At 33.2% G+C, this 19808-nt stretch overlaps 3 protein-coding genes across 7 annotated transcripts; 1 reads left to right on the top strand and 2 right to left on the bottom strand.

Annotated features, from left to right (window-relative positions):
- On the top strand, positions 3505-3892 carry LOC18590729. The gene is made up of 2 exons (XM_018126503.1): positions 3505-3745; positions 3846-3892. The coding sequence occupies exons 1-2, from the start codon at positions 3622-3624 to the stop codon at positions 3890-3892; spliced, it is 171 nt and encodes a 56-aa protein (XP_017981992.1). The 5' UTR covers positions 3505-3621.
- Positions 6633-11166, bottom strand: LOC18590728 (UDP-glucuronic acid decarboxylase 6). Of its 5 annotated transcripts, none has more exons than XM_007016415.2 (13): positions 10928-11166; positions 10632-10752; positions 9563-9649; positions 9356-9443; positions 8696-8787; positions 8563-8627; positions 8394-8482; positions 8108-8185; positions 7932-8025; positions 7625-7691; positions 7469-7532; positions 7326-7366; positions 6633-7077 (listed from the first exon to the last, which is right to left on the bottom strand). In XM_007016415.2, exons 2-13 carry the CDS (start codon positions 10719-10721, stop codon positions 6892-6894), a joined length of 1041 nt encoding a protein of 346 aa, XP_007016477.2. In that variant the 5' UTR covers positions 10722-10752; positions 10928-11166; the 3' UTR covers positions 6633-6891. The 5 variants fall into 5 exon arrangements, with proteins under 5 accessions (XP_007016477.2, XP_007016478.2, XP_007016479.2 ...); XM_007016416.2 differs by having other exon boundaries at positions 10632-10769; positions 10928-11121; XM_007016417.2 differs by having other exon boundaries at positions 10865-11112.
- LOC18590727 lies at positions 13664-17604 on the bottom strand. The gene is made up of 3 exons (XM_018127089.1): positions 16968-17604; positions 15524-15691; positions 13664-15409 (listed from the first exon to the last, which is right to left on the bottom strand). The coding sequence occupies exons 1-3, from the start codon at positions 17511-17513 to the stop codon at positions 13676-13678; spliced, it is 2448 nt and encodes an 815-aa protein (XP_017982578.1). The 5' UTR covers positions 17514-17604; the 3' UTR covers positions 13664-13675.

Here is a 19808-nt window from a genome sequence, read left to right as displayed (position 1 = left end):
GCGGATTGTGGTGTTTGGAATTTTTCAACTTGGAACTCATTTTTATCGACAAGTGTGTGATGTACTGATGTTCAGTGAATTACATATGAACCGTAGATAGAATTATCATCGACGGCTGGGATAAATTTTATGACATATGACGCGGATTGTGCTTTTTTTAATGTATAAGAATTTCAAATTAGGCGGGTCCGAACTTTTTCTGATAGTGATTTTGATTTTACATTTTAACGGACAGCGGGAAAACAAAGGGGCAAATGCAATTAAAAAAAGAGTTCCCGTTTTGCCGTTTTGGGCTTTGGGTTAAATTTTTCAAATATTTCGTAACAGTCCGTTTTTCTTAGTAATGCTCTGTTCAGAAGGGTTTCTTTTACGATAATGTATTAACAGTACGGAAAATTATATGCCTAAATCTTGTCCTCTCAGTTGGCTCAATTAATCAATTTGATTTCTTATTTATATATATATTATTTCCTTCATCCTTGTTGTACAGTAGATTATACTTGAGGATTGTGAATCATGAGTCATTAATCAAACTATCTTGACGATTTGGTTTATGCTTTTTTTTTAATGTTATTACTCCTTATATAATAGTAAGGGTTTCTATTGCTAGATCACATGGAAAAATAGAAAACTATTCCTAAGCATTGCATATCATAGGTGAGTTGTGTGCATGGGGGATTTAATTTTATAAGATCCTTCCAAATTCCAATCGGTCTTTTGACCAAAATTAATTTTCAAAGTAGTAGTATCCATTATCACGTAATCTTCATAATATCCTAAATATGACTTCAAAATTTCTAAACATGGTAAAAATTTATCATATAAAGATATATTAAAAGTATAAGTAAAAGAAAATTGATCTTTTATATATATATATATATATGCAAGTAAATATATAATGAGATTATCGGTCTAAGTACTCGAGAAAATAAAAAACTCTTTATTTAGAAAAATATATAATTCCAGTGGTTGAATTCTATGGAGTTTTTGGCTGTGTAAATCACTTATCTAAGTTAATTCAAAGCCCTCTGTACTCATCTAAGTTTAAACAAAATTCCATACATACTAACGTCAACTAAATACAAAAAGGTTATACTAATATGAACGATCAATCACAAGTCCAACCAGCCAAAAAGATCGGCTCGTAATGTACGAAGCAGTACATAGCTTGTCATGAAATGTTGTTTCAGTATATATAAAAAATCAAGTTGCTTTGATTTCAATTGTAATAAAAATGGGTCTCGACTCACAAAGCAACTCTTTCTCCTTAAAAAGGGATGAAATCGGATCAAATCGGGTTGAAAAGAAAATAAAATTCGGTCATTGAATAAATTACATTATTAGTTGTTGATTTTTTTTATCTGCAATTTAAGAAATTCAAATTTTTCATTCGTGAAGTTTTAAATATATTATAAATCTATTCATTTGTCAAATTGTCACTAAAACTTGATTAGAATATGAATAAACTTTACCACATGATAATTTGACAGACGTACAAATGATAAATTTATTCGAATATTAACTAGATATTGATAAATAGATGAAAGATCCAGTATTTTATTAGATCACGGATGAAAATAAATTTTTTTAAATACAAATTAATTATGAGATTTACTCCCATTACACGAAAATTAAAAATTAGTACATTTTAGATGCCAATAATTGAAGATTCAAAGTCAAGATTTTAAAAAGAGTTACAATAAAAAGTTTATTTAAAAAGGCATATATTATTCATTAATCAAAAAGAAGAAGTTGATGTAATGTAACAAAAAAAAAAACTTGTTAGATACATTAATGTTTTTTTTTTTGTAATAGACAACAATATTATCCATTAGTATTTAAAAAAAGTTCAATTACATTTGCACTTTTCAAACAACTAGTATATTTAAAAGTTTGGCATAATAGTTTAAAAAGTTTTTAAATTATTGTAAAAAAATTAAATAAGTATTTATTTTTCTATTTAGTTCAATTAAATCTTATTATTAACGATTGATTTACTATTATTAATTAAAACATTACTTGTCACTTTTATGTTAATATAAAAAATAAAATGTCATGCGGTCATATCATTATACTACATCATCATTCACTATAACATGTCAATATATCGAATTAACACCATGTACTATAAATGATTTGATTAATGATAATTAATTAACTATTAGTCAATCTTAAATACTTATTTTACTTAAAATAAAAATATAAAAATTTAATTAAATATAATAAAAATTTATTATTTATTTAAATTTTCTTAAAGAATTTAATAACCGTTTTAAATATTATACCTAAAAGTTTCAACAACACCTTTTACCATAAAATAATGCCCAACAAGCTGAACGACAATGTTTAATCAAGTAACACAGTTCGATAGAAAGAATTGACAGGAGAACATAAGATCAAGTAATAAAGGAAGAAAAGAAGTAAAGTAGATGGCAACTATTAGGAGAAAATAAGCAAAAAGGAAATTCGTTATAGGGATTACATACACATCTTAGATGACCCTCGTTTTTCAATTTTAAAGTTTAAGTTGATAATCTCATTTGAAAATTAATCTCAATATTTTCTTTACCACGTCATCATTCATGAACATAAAACATAAAGGAAAACGTTTAAGAATTAAAAAAAAAGTCCAAATGTGAAATATTAATAAATTAATATTATTTTTAAAATTTATATTATCTACACCTAACGCCACAATTCTTATCTCTTCATTCTTTAAATTCGGAACATTTAAAAATATCTTAACACTAAGAGTAAATTATCTTTTTAATTACTTAATTTTTTGAAATTTTACGTTTTGGTAACTTAATTTTGAAAAATAATATTTTTGATCACCTGTATGTATATAAGTATTATTATTTTAATCACCCAATCATTTAAAGATAACAAACCTCTCACATGGTGTTTTACGTCACCATTCAAGTCAAATAGATCACGTGACTGTATCGATCACGGGTTTATACTTATAACTTAAAAGATATACTTAACAGAATAAAAATCTTTATTTATGAAGTTGAAACCCATCTCATCTTATGTTAATATGAAATTTGTATCTATTTCCACGTAACAATAAAAGATTTAAAAAAATGATTTTTTTTAAATGATTATCATGTGGACATAATCGTTTGGAGCAATTGATGTCAACAAAAATATAAAAGGTACGCAAAAAATGCATTATTTTTTAACGGTGACGTGATCAAAATAATAACATTTATAAATATTGACAATCAAATCGTTCTCTTTCAAAATTAGTTTATCAAAATAAAAAAGATGTCTTTATTTAGTGATGCAAAAGTTAATTTACTTAAATAATAAATAAATGTCTTCATTAAGTTCTTAAATTCCAATTCCCGAAAGGTTCACTCATGGGCCCATTAACGGGACAAACTCGATACAGTGTCTCTAAGCCCATCAAAAGCTCTGTCCCAAACCCAACCACTCTCGAGGTCCGATCTCTCCCAAATCATCGAATCTGATCATCCAACGGCCACGATAAAACCAAAACCATTCCCTCAGCAAGTGAGAAAAACCGATCTCGTTGTTTATAGCCACCAAAGCAAAGAAAGAGCAAGACAGTAAGAATCATCAGGAGAAAAAGGAAAAAGAAGAAGCGAAGGAAAGATGAGGAGGTGGTTCGATCCGTGGCCCGTTTTCTTCAAGAGGGAGTTCAACCGCAACTGGCCCTTCCTTGTCGGCTTCGCCATTACCGGAACCATCATCACCAAGTTTTCCCTTGGTCTCACCGGTAACATATTTTCCTCTCGATCCTTGCAATACGTATTTAAGTACTCAATTGTGTACGTATAAGTGTACTGAACGTCTTTTTTATTAAATCGATTTTGCAGAGGAAGATGCCAAGAACTCGCCCTTCGTTCAAAGGCACAAGAGGTAAACCCTAGATTCCGATTTACTTATTTTTCCTTTTCGTAAAACTGTATTGAATAAAGGGTTAATATAAAGGCGTGTTTGGTTCCTTTAAAGAGATTTTACAGAATTTGCTCTATTTTATCTGAGAGAGTGATCTGAGAATCGTTATCAAAGGGATATAATTTTGTAATTGCGATAATTCCCATTTTTAGTGTTATTTCTATGAGAGAATAATGTTTTGAGATTGAAGAAGAAAGCAGGCGGTATCTGCGTATGATATTGATTTACATTTTTGTTGGAACATTGAAAAAATGTAGTAATCCTTGTAGTCTTTAACTGTTTATGGTGCTTTGAACCTTCTTTAATGTGTTTATAAGTGAATTAATTTCTTCACTAGCTGAGATAAGGGAATTGTGAAAATGAATATTAACTTTAAGAGGTGTTGACTTGAATTGATATGTGAGATATGTAGCAATCTCGAGTTCTTAGGCACATTGGCATGGTGTTTAAGTCTGTTTGAACGAGGATAAGAGAAGAGAACGGAAATGATAGGAGAGAAATAAAATGATGTTCAATGAAGTGAAATTTGATGTGAGAGGACAGGGATCAGTAGAGAAGTGAGATAATGTTACAATCATAAGATATTGTTTATATTTGGACTGAGGGGTATGCTTTGAAAATTAAGAATTTTAGTTGGAGTTATAGTAATTTATCTTTAAATAACTTTACTAGATTTTAAAAAGGTAAAAGAGCAATAAGTACTTATTATAATTCTTTTCTCTTCAGTTCTCTTTGCACTTGATTTAATCAAATACATAGAAATTACCAATCAATTTTACTCAGTTGCATTGTTAAAACCTTTACTTGATATGGTTTAGCTGTAGTCGTGATTTCTTGGATTAGGTTGTTTGAGATGTGGTCTGTTTAATTACTGCTTGCTACTAGTATTGGTGTGTTTAAACTTCTAATCATCTTAGTAAAGCACGTGACCACATCTATGTTCATGAAACTATACGTCTGAAAGAGGGGCTTTAAGAAATCCATCTATGGTAGAATGTTACTTTTCAAGGATTATAGCAGCATTGACAGTTGGGACTTAGAAAGATAATCTGTTTCTCCGCTTGAAAATTGCTATATTTGAGATTTTTTTATCCTGGTCAAATATTTTTGTGAACATTTTATCTCCCCTGGCTCCCCTTTCTCGAAATGAAAGTTGTAAATAATGTCATAAGCAGATATGCATCCAAAATTACCAATGGATGACATTTCTCTTTGTTTTCTTTGGTATGCAGGTGATCAGCTGATTTCAAAAGCCTATGTGGTTGCACTTCTTGTAATGATGTGTTTTTCCTTTTTTGGTTGCTATGAACTATAAAAATAACAGAAGACAACTGTTGTGGGTACTCTAGTTTTTGAATTGTGATTCTTGTCATCATTTAATGGTTTTGCCGTGAATAATGTTAAAACACATTTATAATTAGTCTGTTTATCTGGTGTCCATGATTTTGGTTTAGCATCTTGAAAATCAAAACATGACAATTTGTGCCACTGTTTTCCAATCGAGTTAACATGGTTTAAGGATGCGGAGCGAGCTTTTCCAGCCCAGCAAGCTGTTATAAGCGCATGGTCTGTGTGCTTGGATTGGATTGCCATATTTGGCGGAGATTTTGCTCAGGGAACCATTCCGGGCTTGCCTACAAGATCTTGATTAATTTGCTAGATTTTGTTCATTTGTACAGTACCATTTTATGGTCCATCCCCTGTTCTCATTCTCGGTTGACTGCACTTGCAGAATAACCTGTTACAAAGTGGATATACTTTGACGGATACATTAAAAATATAGAAAACTAATCAGAATATAATCTGAAATTATTAATAGCAGTAGTTCCATTTATTTTGATTAATTTATCGAACATATTGAAACTGCAGATGTAGTTCATGTTCAGAGAATTGATATCTACATCCAGGAGCAACTAACGACCCCATTTCTCACTTTCTTCATGCTGAAGCTTCCCTTACTTCCCTGCCCACAACGTCGGAACCCACGACAAGAAGAAAACAAATAAAACAGAAAAGTAAAAGAAGGGAAGAATTATTACTGTGTAGAATATCACTTAAAGAGTAAAAGTGTGGGACATCCGTTTGCTTATAAGAGATAAAACCCAGAATCTTATGAAATAAAACTAGCACTAAGAATTGCTACTTATATTTAGCATATCATTAAAGAGGAAGTTTTTCTGCGGATAGCTGGAATACTTAACGAGTTTTATCAGATAAAACTAATGATTAGAGTTGTTCAAGAAAGTTGTCGTACGTAAAGCGTTTTTCCGAATAGAAAAAGTAAAAGAAATTGGTTCTCTACCTCCCATTTTGTCTTTTTGTTTTAAGTTCTGTCCTCCCGTCATTTCCCCAGCTGGCGCGGGAGGTAAGAGGGTTTCTCATTCTAACGGAAATCATATGGTCTGTGTCCTCCTATATCAATCTACAAGAGCTTTGACCAAATCAAGTATGGATATGTAACCCTAGTTGGTGGTAATTACATTTTCTAATGCCAGTTTGGCAAATGGCAATTACGTTTCTCCTTTATTTCCACCCTCTTTCTATTAATATGAGATTAAGGTTTGAGCTTACCCCACTTGGAGCTATAGATAGGATATGAAAATTTCATGATAATCAACAGTTTGGCCACAATTCCACAAGTATCTGACCTGTTTCTTCGCAGGGGGTAACATGGCATGGTACATAAGGCAAGGAAAGAGTTTGTCCGCTAAAGAGAATCATCAAACTTTTATTAATTGCTGTAGCAAACAAAATTAACGGCAACAAGACCATCTATGTTCACTATAAGGACTGCCGAAATTCAATAAGTTTCACAAATTCTCACCTCACATTCTATGGTTATGGATTATTTTGCTATGATATGATAAAAGAACAATATGAGGCAAGGGGAGAGTATAAATGAGAAATATTCCCACCACAAGGGCTGAATCTGCCATTGAAAATTCCACCTTATATATAATTCATTCACTTCTTTTTGGAGACTCCTAGCCTCAATCGGAAATCCTCCTCCATGAGTAGGAGACCATCCCGCAACTTGACTTTGGGCTCCCAGCCTAGCAATTCCTTTGCCTTTGCAATGTCTGGTTTTCTCTGTCGTGGATCATCTGGAGTGTTCTCCACCGTCTTTATCTCCACCTCAGGATTAATAAGCTGCGGCGATGCACCATGAAACAGAAGCCCGGTCAGGCTCAAAACTTTCAAAAGTAAAAAAAAAAAAGTAATTTTTACCCCCCATTTATTTCATGCATCCCATCTCTCTATCTCTCTGTCATCACAACTTTGAACCCCTCACAGTCCAATATTCAAAACAACATACGAAAGAGGTTGATATGTCTAACTTGACAATGACCAAAATATATTGAGCTTTTGAGCTATCATAGTGAAAATAAGAAACTCACCTCCTTAACTGTCTCAGCAAGCTCAAGCATGGTAAATTCACCTAAAAGCATATAAAAGTCCTGAATCAGCAAGTGCCTAAGAGCTAATCGTAAAGCCTAGACAAAAATTTCCTATATATTCACATAAAAGTTTGTCGGATAACCTGGGTTCCCAATATTGATTGGACCAGTGTTCTCCCCCTCCATGAGACGAATGAGGCCATCAACCTAAACATTTTTACAAATGTTATACTTAATTTATTTCATACAGAGATATCAGAAGTATTAAAGCTAGTCAAACATGTACTTCTGTAGCATACCATGTCAGAGACATAACAGAAACTGCGAGTTTGCGTCCCAGGCTTTTGAACTGTCAGTGGTTCACCACTACAAAGTGCAAAAGAGAAGTGAAATGAGAGACAATACTAGCTCAGTGGCAAACAAGTGGGAAAAATGTTTTAAGCTTAAGCACGAAAAGGTAACAGAATTTGTAAAACAACTGTCTTGTTGCTCTATGATTAAATCAGAAATTGATAAGTGAATGGCAGTCTGGTCGACAGCAAACCTAAGAATAAAAAGGGAGCAGACAGTATGCTAACAACCAACACATTAAAACAAAATATTTACCGAAGTGCTTGAGCTATGAAATTGCTGACAACACGTCCATCATCGATGTTCATGCGTGGCCCATACGTGTTGAAGATCCTAGCAATTCGTATCTCTGTGGTAAAGGATGAAAGAACCATGTTAAGAATTAATAATAGTGGCTGGATAGCTTCATTTAGGTAAACCTAGATATTTACCAATCCCATGCTGCCTATGGTAATCAAACATCAGGGTCTCAGCCACACGCTTCCCTTCATCATAGCAGCTCCGAACCCCTATAACAAGAAGAAGGCATTCAGTGCAGAGTAATGTTGTCATAACCTTATACATTCTGCCAAGCTGACTCCTCTGTTAATTGCATCTCCCAAGGTCCAATTTTACAACACATAGTCTTGGCAGTATGTTTCAGGTCCAATTTTACAACACTGTCTAATAAAATAAGCCATATGCATAAATAATACAAACATCAATTGAGGAACTTACCAATTGGGTTGACATTACCCCAGTATGTTTCAGGTTGTGGATGGATTAGAGGATCTCCATATACCTCTGAAGTTGATGTGAGCAAGATCCTGTTCCACAATATTCCAATTCAGTAAAGCCAGTGGAGAGGGGGGCATAAATAAATTGATAAAGAACTGCATTCCCTAACCTTGCTCCCACTCGCTTGGCAAGTCCCAGCATGTTCAGTGTGCCAATCACATTTGTCTTTATTGTCTATAAAAATAGAAAGCAAAAATTAAGCAACTAGTCAAAAATATATTAACAGAAACACCAACACCCACCTTCACAGGATTGTATTTGTAGAAAATTGGAGAAGCTGGGCATGCAAGATGGTAAATCTGATCAACTTCAATCAACAATGGCTCAGTAACATCTACAAAGGAGAAAAAGAGACACAGATTCAATAACTGCAATATATATTATATCAACCAATGTAACAAAACAGTATATTTATATATTAATATGACAAATGATTTTGTAAGAGAATACAATCTCATATTTGCATTATTGATATGAAACTTTTGTTTTCACTACCCATTTCCAGTTCAAGCATTTTGTGTTGCTGTACATTGCAATAGATGTAAATTGAAATCATGAATCACAAATTTCATATAAATGCCAGAATTTCACAATAATAACATCAAATTTCTCAAAATTGCTCTTCCTAATCTACTAATAATATCACCTGAACAGTCTTTACACTGAAATCTATTCAGATGATTTGAAGTTAATGCAATGACATTTTGAAACACAGCATATAACAGCTAAGATGGTTTATATCCTGACTCATTCTGATAGACCAGAACAGAAAAATATATGCTACATTAAAAGAAAAAGAAATATAGTAAATACACCTCCACTAGACCTTTATGGCAAGAAAAAGAAAAGCTTTTGTATCCAGAGACCTTGAAACAATAACAGGCTAAACGATAAGAACTTACCATGACGAATAAGCTCAAATCTTGGATGGCCAATCCACTTCCTAAGGTTGTCTTTTGATCCAGTGAAGTAGTTATCAACAACAATCACCTGAGTATGAAGGTATTAGACACATATAATAGTGTAGAACATAATAATACTAGTATCAGTTCTGCTAATCATTTCTAAACAAGGAAACACAACTTGGATGTGATAAGAAATCTACCAACCTCATTTTTCTCATTTTCCATCAATTTGTCCACTAAGTGAGAACCAATAAAACCAGCTCCACCAGTTACCAAAATCCTCATGTTGGACTGCAATAAACAATCAAAGATAATATTAAAGATATAAATCAAATGTATATGAAGAATTACAATGTAATCAAGCTGATCAACAAAAACTTCATCTAAGAAGCAGGGAGAGTTCGATAATCACTAGAATATATAGATATAAGACAGCAAAGAGAGGAGGAATATTGCAATTCTTGATCCGTCAAGGGCATAAAGATCAAGAAAGCAATTAGAGAAACAAGATCTCCGACAGCATTCACAAATCTAAGCTAAATACTTAACCATAATAAAGGATCTACAATCCTGGAGCTACCTGTTCAGGAGGGACAACGATATTGGGATTCATCTCTGGAAATTATCTTAAGAATGATTTTGAATGAATCTGGATGAATTCCTTTCCAATAATTGATTATTATTTATATTGCTCTCGATTGTCTCTTGGCATTTATTTTGAAAAGACAGAAAATTACACGCCAACAAATCAAGGAACAAGAGGTCATCATTCGAACATGGCCTGCCCACACGTTATTTTATTTGAACATTTCCAAGACTAGCAAACAGTAAACAGATTCAGTACCAAATGAGAATGGTAACACACAATTAAACAGATCAATTTGGTTTACTGCGAGTGCATATGCAAAGAGATCCATGACCATGAAGCTACGAGTACTATCATCAACTGTTCACATACCCTGCATTAAATTTCCTCTACTTTATGAGCTATATCTAACGAGCTGCGGGACCAGGCAACCATACATTGTCTGCCCCAATTTAAATTACTCTAAATAAACCATTTTTCTTAAGCCATAACCAAAGGCTACGCTCAATGCAACCTTTTAACACGTTATAATTCACAGAGAAAAGCAACTACCCAGATGCAGAAAAACATCACAATCACTTACTGTTTTTAATTAGCGCAAAGAAAGTGAAAGCTGCATAACATGATAAAGGAAAAAAAAAATTGATACCAACATTTTAGTAATAAAGAACAAGCAATAAAAATAACCTGAAAAAACTTAGAAAAGCGCAATGGAGATGGCAAAGGTGGTGGCTTTGAGGTTGTCTGTTGTTCACCATTTGATGAATTTGCCGCCATTGCTCAGATCTCGCCTTTTCAACTCAAAAACCTGCCAAAGAAGAGGGCCTGTTTGAGAAAACAGACAGAGAGACAGAGAGACAGCGATTGAGAGATCAAATTTTGGTAATTGATTTTCAGATCAGGGACTGAAACAAGAGGACCTGATTGAGAATTCGAGAGAACAATCAGATAAAAACGCGTAGCGAGTTTGATCTCTTACTTACACACAAGAAAACTTGGGATCAGAAAGCCTTATTTATAGCCTCAAAAAAGGTTCTAAAAATCGAAACTTGTTCCACCAAATTAATTTCCAAAAAAGAAATGATTGATTAAATAAGAATGGTAAATTGGGGAGCCTTCAAATTTACGAAAAGCGAGAAGCTTTTGATGACAGCTCCTCGAGAACAATAATAAAAATACAGATCACACCAAACAGAATTAAAACAAAAAAACCAAAAAAAAAATAGTCCGAAAATTCATCAAATTTTAATTATTTATATTTCGATCTTAATTACCTACACAAACGCGGGATTTTTAATAAAAGGTGGGGACTTCTGGTTTCGGCCGGGGGGGGGGGGGGGGGGTGGGCGCAATTACCAAGCTTAGGGGACTGAAGTTAAGTGTGTTTAGGGGCGATAATTAAGGGATTTTTTTAGTTGTAGTAATAATGGGGCATATGCTTTGTGTTGGCCAGTGGTGAGACAGTGAGGAAGGAAGACAGAATACGATGCCTTCTTTTTTACGTGAGTTTGTCTCTTGTAAGCTTACATATTTGGTTGCTGCCACGTCAGCTGAAGGTTAACGTGGGGTCCACTGATTGGTAGAAAATTACAGCTAGTTATTGGTCTTTTTCTTAACTTGAAGATGTGGTTTTAATTACTCAAAATCTTGGTTTACCTTAATTTGCACAATTTGTGTAATGATTGGATAATGTTTCCCCTTTCACCTCAATTTCATTTAAAACAAATAGTCCATAATTTTCTTTTCTTTTTTCAAAGTAAATTGATAAAAAAATCCACATATCCACTTTAAAATTTAAATAATAATTCAAAATTTTAATCGAATATTTATAAAATTAAAATCTATCAAATGTTAAAATTTGAATTAAAATATTTCAAAAATAACAATATCTTATCTATTAACATCTTCAAGAAATATTTCTTCCATTCCCATTCTGTATCATTATCTTAACAAAACTTCTCAATAATTTTTAATTGATAACATTAATGTTTTTTAGATTAAGTGTGTTCCCCTATGTTGATGGACCCTCACAATAGTAATGCTAAATTAAAGGAACAAATTATACTCGGTGTTAGACTAGCTCTATTTGAGTGTCCAGCCATTGGGGTAATTTTCAAGAATTTGTTCTCATGAATATTCGAGATCCGATGGAAATAGCCAAGGACCAAAAAATAGTTCAATCCTTCAACTGATATTATTTTTTAGATTTTGAGAAGAGTTATTCCAATATTTTAATTCTTTATATCCTCCAACTTTGAAATCTTAGTAGCTTAACAAAAAGATATAATCAATTCTTCAAAGGCCATACTTTAATACCTTTGCAGTTTGCACTTTGCGTGTAAAAAGACCATGGTGCACTTGAGTTAGAATATGGTATAGGTATACCACATTGCTCTTTGTAATAATTAATAGAGATAGCTTGAAAAAGCAAGCTTGTGACAAACACCGAATCTGGGTCGCACCTGTCAGGCGTTTGGTGGCTGCCTGCCGACTATCGGCCAGATCTCTCTGTTGCTTCTTTCAGCAATTAGACAAAGACACAGGCCATCAGTGGCTGTGGTTTAGTGGTAAGAATTCCACGTTGTGGCTGTAGTTTAGTGATAAGATTTCCACGTTGTGGCCGTGGAGACCTAGGCTCGAATCCCAGCAGCCACAGTGCTTGCATCTTTTTCAGTGTGTCTGCCATGAGCCCATTCCCATCCTATTGGGTCTTCAATTTTGGATTTGCTTTTACGAAGACCCAACCCCAAGTAGCTTTGGGTTTGATCAAGATTCTCAGTCCGCACTGGGCCTTAACTTACAGGCTTCGGGAGCCTCACATATTGTAATATTTTTATTACTAGCAAGTACAGATTCAAATAAGGCAGAAGCCATAAAGCTGCTCTTCTTTTAAAAATTTTAAGCTTAATTTCTTAGCTTTATCCCCCCAATCTCTCTAATATGCTTTGCTTCTGTTTCGGATTATGTTCACTGTTCAATGTATCATGATTCACCCACATCATTTTCCACCACCCTGAGACAAATGAGATCCTTAAAGCTTCCAAAAGTAATTAAAAGTTGCTTACTGTACGGCTAAAATTAGCTGTTGTATATTTATTTTAGTAATTCTATGTTAATCTATAGTTTAGTGCTTTTGCAGTAACCTTTGAGAAAATTCCTATGTGACCCCTTTTATCACTTTCCGCACTATATCTCTCGAGGATCATACACCTAATTTGTGGAATATATACTAGAAAAGTTAAGCGAATCAACATAGGTCAACTAAACTTTAAACCTCGGCAAGCCATATTTAAAATTTTTTGAATATTAAACCACCTATCTTTTTTAGCATGCATGTGCTATCCACCTTTCTTACTTCATGACAAGGACATTGAGGGTTCTTTTCTTTCTTTCTATTTTTGTTGTTACTAATGATAAAAAATTAAAAGTGAAATTATCGGTTATAAAATCTCGTGATCGATGGAATTAATTTTGTGAAAAATCAGTTTGTATAGTTTCGAATTATGATTAAAATTAAAATTTATATTTCTTGAATTGTGGTTGAGTTGTATAAACTATTATGATAATGATGGAAATTAGTAATGCACCATGGGGCCATTGGAGTTTGCCAAGTTAATATATCCTACCATAACTCTACAAGTTACTAGTGATCTGTGTTATCCCATCCATGATCATTCATTTTGTAAGACGCTTTAGAAATCAAATCTTTCTTTGTGGATTAAATTTACTTGTCATGGTACAACAAGATAACTGTATAAAGCACGTATTTTACATGAGATTTCATGCAAGTTAACATGGCTTGAAGGATTTTCCCACTGCACAAGTTCCCGTATCCCCTCTTCAATCTGTCGGGTTTCTCTTATTAAACTTTCCATGCAATACCCCAGGGCACTCAAACTTAATACCATCTGGCTCTTAAGCTCCTTCCCACCTTCAATGCCATGGATGATATCGACAACTTCTTGGGAATGTTGAAGAAATGAACTCAAAATCTTGTTCATCTCATCATCTTCATCTGAACCAGAAACCCTAAAAAAGTTCGGGCTTGGTGATTTTCCCATCTCGATATCATAAGAAATGTTGTTCTTTTCAAGCTCCTTGTCAAGTATGGTGAGTGATTTGATCGAGGATATCTTTGCAAGGTATTGTACTAAAGAGCCAACGGACTCCTTGAAGAGATTAAGGTCACCGTTTAGTTTATTTACAGTTTCCTTCCAAGAAGTTTCAAGTTTCTGTGACTCTTGTTCAAGGAATCCTATCGCATGAGCACCAAAAAGCAGGAGATCCACCATCTTTGACAAAGACCCCAAAAGCCTACCGTAGCAAGCACTATGAAAAGGCAAAAACCAGAAATTGGGCTCCACCTCGGCTTCTCCAATGAATTTTCCTAGCTGATTTACATGAATTTTTAGCTTCTTCTGGTTCTCTACAAGGTTGGCTTCGCTGACTTGGAGGCTCACCGAGCCAACACATTCATGCAATGTCTCCAAACTTTTGGAGAGCTCAATTTTAGCCAAAGTTGAAGCTCTTGTGGGCTGGAAAAGAAGCTCTACCACAATTGAACAAGATAATGAGATGAATGTTTCCATGATTCTTGCTATGGCGAAGTCACTTGGGGGACCAAAATTTTCCCTTCCCAAAATCAGAACGGCACCAATGACAGCAGAAATCCCACCAGCCTGACCATACATCTTGCTTTGCCTTAGAAAACTTGAAAAGAGGAACCAAGGAAGAAGAGACAAGAACCTAATAGCCAAGAACCTTTCAAAAAGAAAGCACCCTATAACTCCATAGACAGTCCCCAAAACTGTTCCTTGTGCTTTAACGTTTGCAACTTTAAATGTAGCCTCTCTTGCCGCGGCAAAGCTGACAGCAACTGAGAGTCCTGACCAGAATCCATTGGGCTTACTGTATATCAACCCAAATAGAACTGAGAATCCTAAAGAAAGTGAGAACTTGAAAGCTGGAATGAGCCTTTTGATCTTAAGGCCGCAGCTGCTCGAAACCTCTTTGGAGGAGAACCCGTTTTCTTTCGATGAAATGGGTGACGATCCTCCATCTTTCTGAACCGGATTCTTAGTCGTTGGATTTGGCAACGACTTACTATGAAGGAGTTTCATGCAAAACAAGAAGAAAAAAAAGTGCAAATCTTGGTGGGTTGGTGGGATTGTTTGAAGAGTTTGGAGGAACTTCGTAATGTCTTCGGCATTTGATTCCGGAATAGTTAAGGAATCACCAGGTAAGAAACTCTTTGCCTGTTTTATCGTTAAGCTAATGTGCTCTTCCAACTTAAGCAGCCCATCTTTGAGTTCTCCATTAAACATTCTCCCTGGAAATGATGGGGTACTTTCCAAAGCCATTTCCATTCCTCTTAAAGCTATCTCTATATCTTGCAACTTCTCCCCTGAGTTCATATAGTAGGGTCTCAAAAACTTGAACGGAAGTTTCTCCCATTGCATGCTTCCCTGTTCACAACACAAAAGATTTCGGTTACTAAATGAAATAAACGTATTCAACAGTCAACAAAAAAGACGAGAAATTAATTAGCCTAGCGTCAAAATTATGTTGACCGGTCTTACTTGGAAGCGTTTAATACGTTGAAGAAGTTTGGTTCCGGCTGCGGTCAACATCTTCGCTTGAGAGATGGAAGCAGATGCCGCTGCGTTGTCTTCTGCGCATAGCGCCTTGACGAACAGCTTCAGCCTCTGTGAACCGTTCTCCGCCAGTAGCTTGCAGTTTCTCTTCGCCTATAACATGAAAAAGATATTCTCCCAAAATCAATCTACTATTCAGGCTTTTTTTTATTAAAAAAATGTTTTTGTTTAGTTTTTTTTTCCCCTAAGAAAAGAAAAGTCCAGGAAACAAATACCACTACTACGTACTAACCACTATTGACTTTTAATATATTGTGATTTACAAATGGTGGGCAGACGTCATTTAATCCAAAAACTCAATATTTTCAACATTTTGTAATGGATTTTACTTTTGGGCACGGCATTAATGTACTAAAAGCTTGTTTCTCTTTGCTTTTTTTTAACTTATCCACCTCTTAAAAAGAAAAAGTCAAGTCAAATAAGAATTTAGAAATTTTTTTTAAAAAATAAGTAATTTTTTTTAAAAAAATAAAATTTTGAAAAAAATGAGTTTTAGAAAAAGCTCTAGAGATGAGCTTTCTCTTCTCTTTTTTTTAAAAACATGTCTCATTTTTAAGAGAATTTTTCTTTTTGTTTCAAACATACGTTCATCTATTAAAAATAATTTCAACATTATTTGTTTTCATTTTTATATGATTTATTATTAATTATAAATTTTATGTTATATAAAAATACTTTTTATAAATAAAAAACTAAAATTAACTTTTTTCCATTATGAGCAAAAGAATTTGTGATTAATAGAAAATTATTTATTAAATACTCTTTATGATAATTTTAATCAAAATTATAACTTGTATAAATTATTTTCTCAAACAACTTATTTATAAAAAAAATTTTTAAAAGTAAATTTACTAAACAGATTTAGCTTAATTTTAAAAGTTATTATTTTTCATAAGAGTTTCATAATAGTTTTTAAGCAAAAAAAAAAATTGACCAAATAGATTCTAAATCTTTTACTAGATTCTCTCATTTATGTTTTGCTTCTACAATCTTCCAAAATTATGATAAAGAGTCTAAACTTTTAGGAAATTTCCCAAGTCTCAAAAACCCTTTGTACGTGTGGTTTTAGGTGCCAAGGAGCTGAGTTAAAGAAGAGTTTATATTAATTACATATCTAATTTAATTTAAAAACAAAGACCAAATTAGTATACAGTTTTTGTTCGTCTTTTCTAAGATACGCCATACTGCCAAAAAAGCACTAATCAAAGGTTACTCAAAACTAAAAACTACTAGTAAGTACTAAGTTCTTTCTATATTCTGCAATCTTCCAAGCTTATATATGTTGAAGTTGTTGTCTTTTCTTAGGTGTAGAGAGAGAGAAGAGAGAGAGAGAGAGAGAGAGAGAGATGATACTATGATTTTGACTAACCTCGCAACAAGCCAATCTTGGGTAGGGTAGCAATAAGGCCAAAACGCAAGCCAAGACCCCAGCAGCAGTGCTAGCCGCCACGTGCACCGGATGCATGATAGGCTCGGTTTGCCCACCATTAATGAAGCCGATAACATAAACTATAACGATTTGGCCCAACGCTATTCGCTTTGCTACCAAGTGAGTCGATTCGGGCAACACCACCACCATCCCTCCTAAAGCTACCGCAAGCGCCGTGGTTCCATCAGTAAGCTTGGCTGGTCCTATCAGCCACAGGCTCAACATGGCAGGCCCCAGGCTCTGGACGGATGCATAGAGAGCCAGCCAGCAGCCATGCAACGTGTCACCCAACGTGGCGTCTGTCATAATGAGGATGACGGTCACGTAGGAAAATGCTGGGAATTCTACTTGGCGTTGGAGCGAAGCTGGTCCATACAACGTGGCGATGCCAACTATGATGCAGGCTAAGGCGGTGCGGGAGGCGGAGGCCAGGCAGGTCCGCCATAAGGCTCTGGCTCTGTTCGGTTGCTGGGGTGCGGTTGGCATTGTTGAGAAAGTCGGGAGGGAAAGAAGAGAGAAGAAACAAGAAAGTTGTTTTTGGCAAATGTGAAATGCTTTCTCTCTCTCTCTTTGTTTGAGTGAGGGCTTTGGTACGGTGGGGTTTGAGAGCAGCTGTTCGGGTGGTTTATGTAAGGGCAGGAGATTACATGTGGAATTTTGGAGCCACGTGGAAGGTCAGTTTGGGGGCCCACGTGTGTTTAATGGAGTCATTTAAAAGTTGAAAGACAATATCCTTAAAAAAAAAAAATGGGTTGAAGACAAGTTTAGATAGTACATATAATCCTGGCTCAGCTTTGAGCCGAATTAACAAAGCTTTTTTCAACACATATGGTAGAGATTTAATGAAGGCTTTTTTGGCAATTCAAGATCCAAGTCATTAGTTCTATATAAGTTATCTAGTATTTTTTAAAAAAATTAATTTATTTTGACATATTATTCTTATATAAATTTGTCATATACATTATTAATAAATTAAATATTATCATCTCATTAATAAATAAATTTAAAAATTAAAAACCTTAAAAAGTAAATATTCATAATTTTAAAAATATTTATTGTAAATGATAATATATAAGTACCATACATTGATGGTGCATAACTTGATTAATTACTTGTCTTAAATTAATCAAACTCAAGCTTACAATTTACAAATTAATTCTTAAATTTTTAATCCATATCCTTAATGTTCTAATACATGCTATTAAAAAGAGAAACTGGAGCTTATGCTTTAGTGGAAACCCACATTAAGGAAAAAATTCAACTTACATACCATCCCACAAGTTGAAGGATAGGCTTTAGATTATAGTTGTTAGGGGTCATCAGCCTCATCTTCAACCTTAAGTAACTTGCAAAATTCAGATGGGGTATTTTAATTAGCTTTATGATCTGTTAAAATACTTTATTCTTCATGACTGTCGCCGACAAGGAGTGGGAAAAAGAGAAAACATTTTAGGTCAAACATTTTTTGCTTTTTGATTGGTTGAAATTTATTGGATTTGGTCAGCAGGATATCGGCGCTCTGATCTACAGTGATCGTCTGCCAGATTAGTTTTATCGAGCGAATCCTGCGTGTTTTGATGGCAGAGGGAACGGGAATGTTAGCACAGTCTTTGAGACCAAATATGTTAGTACAGCTTTTAATTACTTTAAGTTATCATTATGGGCAACTTTCTGATCCTATTTTAATTGTTTCAACACGTAAAAATAGTTTAATTTTAAACTTAATTAGTTTTTATAACAATCATTAAATTAAATTCTTACTTGTTTAAATCGTGAACAACATATTTTATATTCAAAATAGTTTACAATAATAAAAAGTATGACTTTTTCAAAAAAATATTTTGTCGTAAAAATTCAAAATTCGGTCAATAATATTTTTTATTAATTAATTTTTTATAATATATTTCATTAGAAGTTTAGTTGGGAAAACAATTATAAATGATTTTTATGAAAATGAGAATATTTCATTAGAAAATTATCAACGAAATATTTTATAATAAAATTCGTTAATAGATACTATGATATGTGAAAAATTATAACAATCGATTTTAGTTTAAATTTCAATAAGTTTGTTGTCAAATTAACTTAACAATACCAAAATAAAAAATTTAAACTCACATTTTGTCATAATTCGGCTTTATTGTAAGTAAATTCTCAAGACTACACTTTCAATTTTTTTTGTTTTCCATTTGCCTCTAGCATGAGTACATTGTGATCAAATCATCTGAACTTGATAAATTTAGGGGTGAGTAAATAAGTGAATTGAGTAGTTTGATCCACCATACTTAAAAATCAAATGGACAAAATATTTTTAAAAAATTGATCAAAATCAACCAAATATAAAAAAATAATCAAATCGACCAAATATAGAATTAGTTTGGTCGATTTGGTTTTGGACCAATAGATCAAAATTTTATCACTTTTTTTGCAAATTAGAATATTAACACTTATAAACTTCATCCATAATTATAAAATATATATACAAATTATGTATAAATTAAATATATATAAATATATAATATATTACTTTATTATATATATGAAATTAATGATATAGCTTATATGTTATAATGTTTTTATATCAAAGTTTGTATAATTAATAACTAATTGTAAATAATATGTTATAAAAATTAAGACGATAAATAATAAAATTATTCAGTATAATCATATAAATAAAGTCTATTATAAGTTACAATAATACTGATATATAAATTAAATATATGTATATAGATAATATATTATTTTATTATGTACATATGAAATTAATGACACAATTTATAT

Source organism: Theobroma cacao, chromosome 9, assembly GCF_000208745.1.
Source record: "Theobroma cacao cultivar B97-61/B2 chromosome 9, Criollo_cocoa_genome_V2, whole genome shotgun sequence".
NCBI classification, from domain to species: Eukaryota; Viridiplantae; Streptophyta; class Magnoliopsida; order Malvales; family Malvaceae; genus Theobroma; species Theobroma cacao.
The sequence above is the reverse complement of the archived record's forward strand: the minus strand, read 5'-3'. Positions and strand labels throughout refer to the sequence as shown.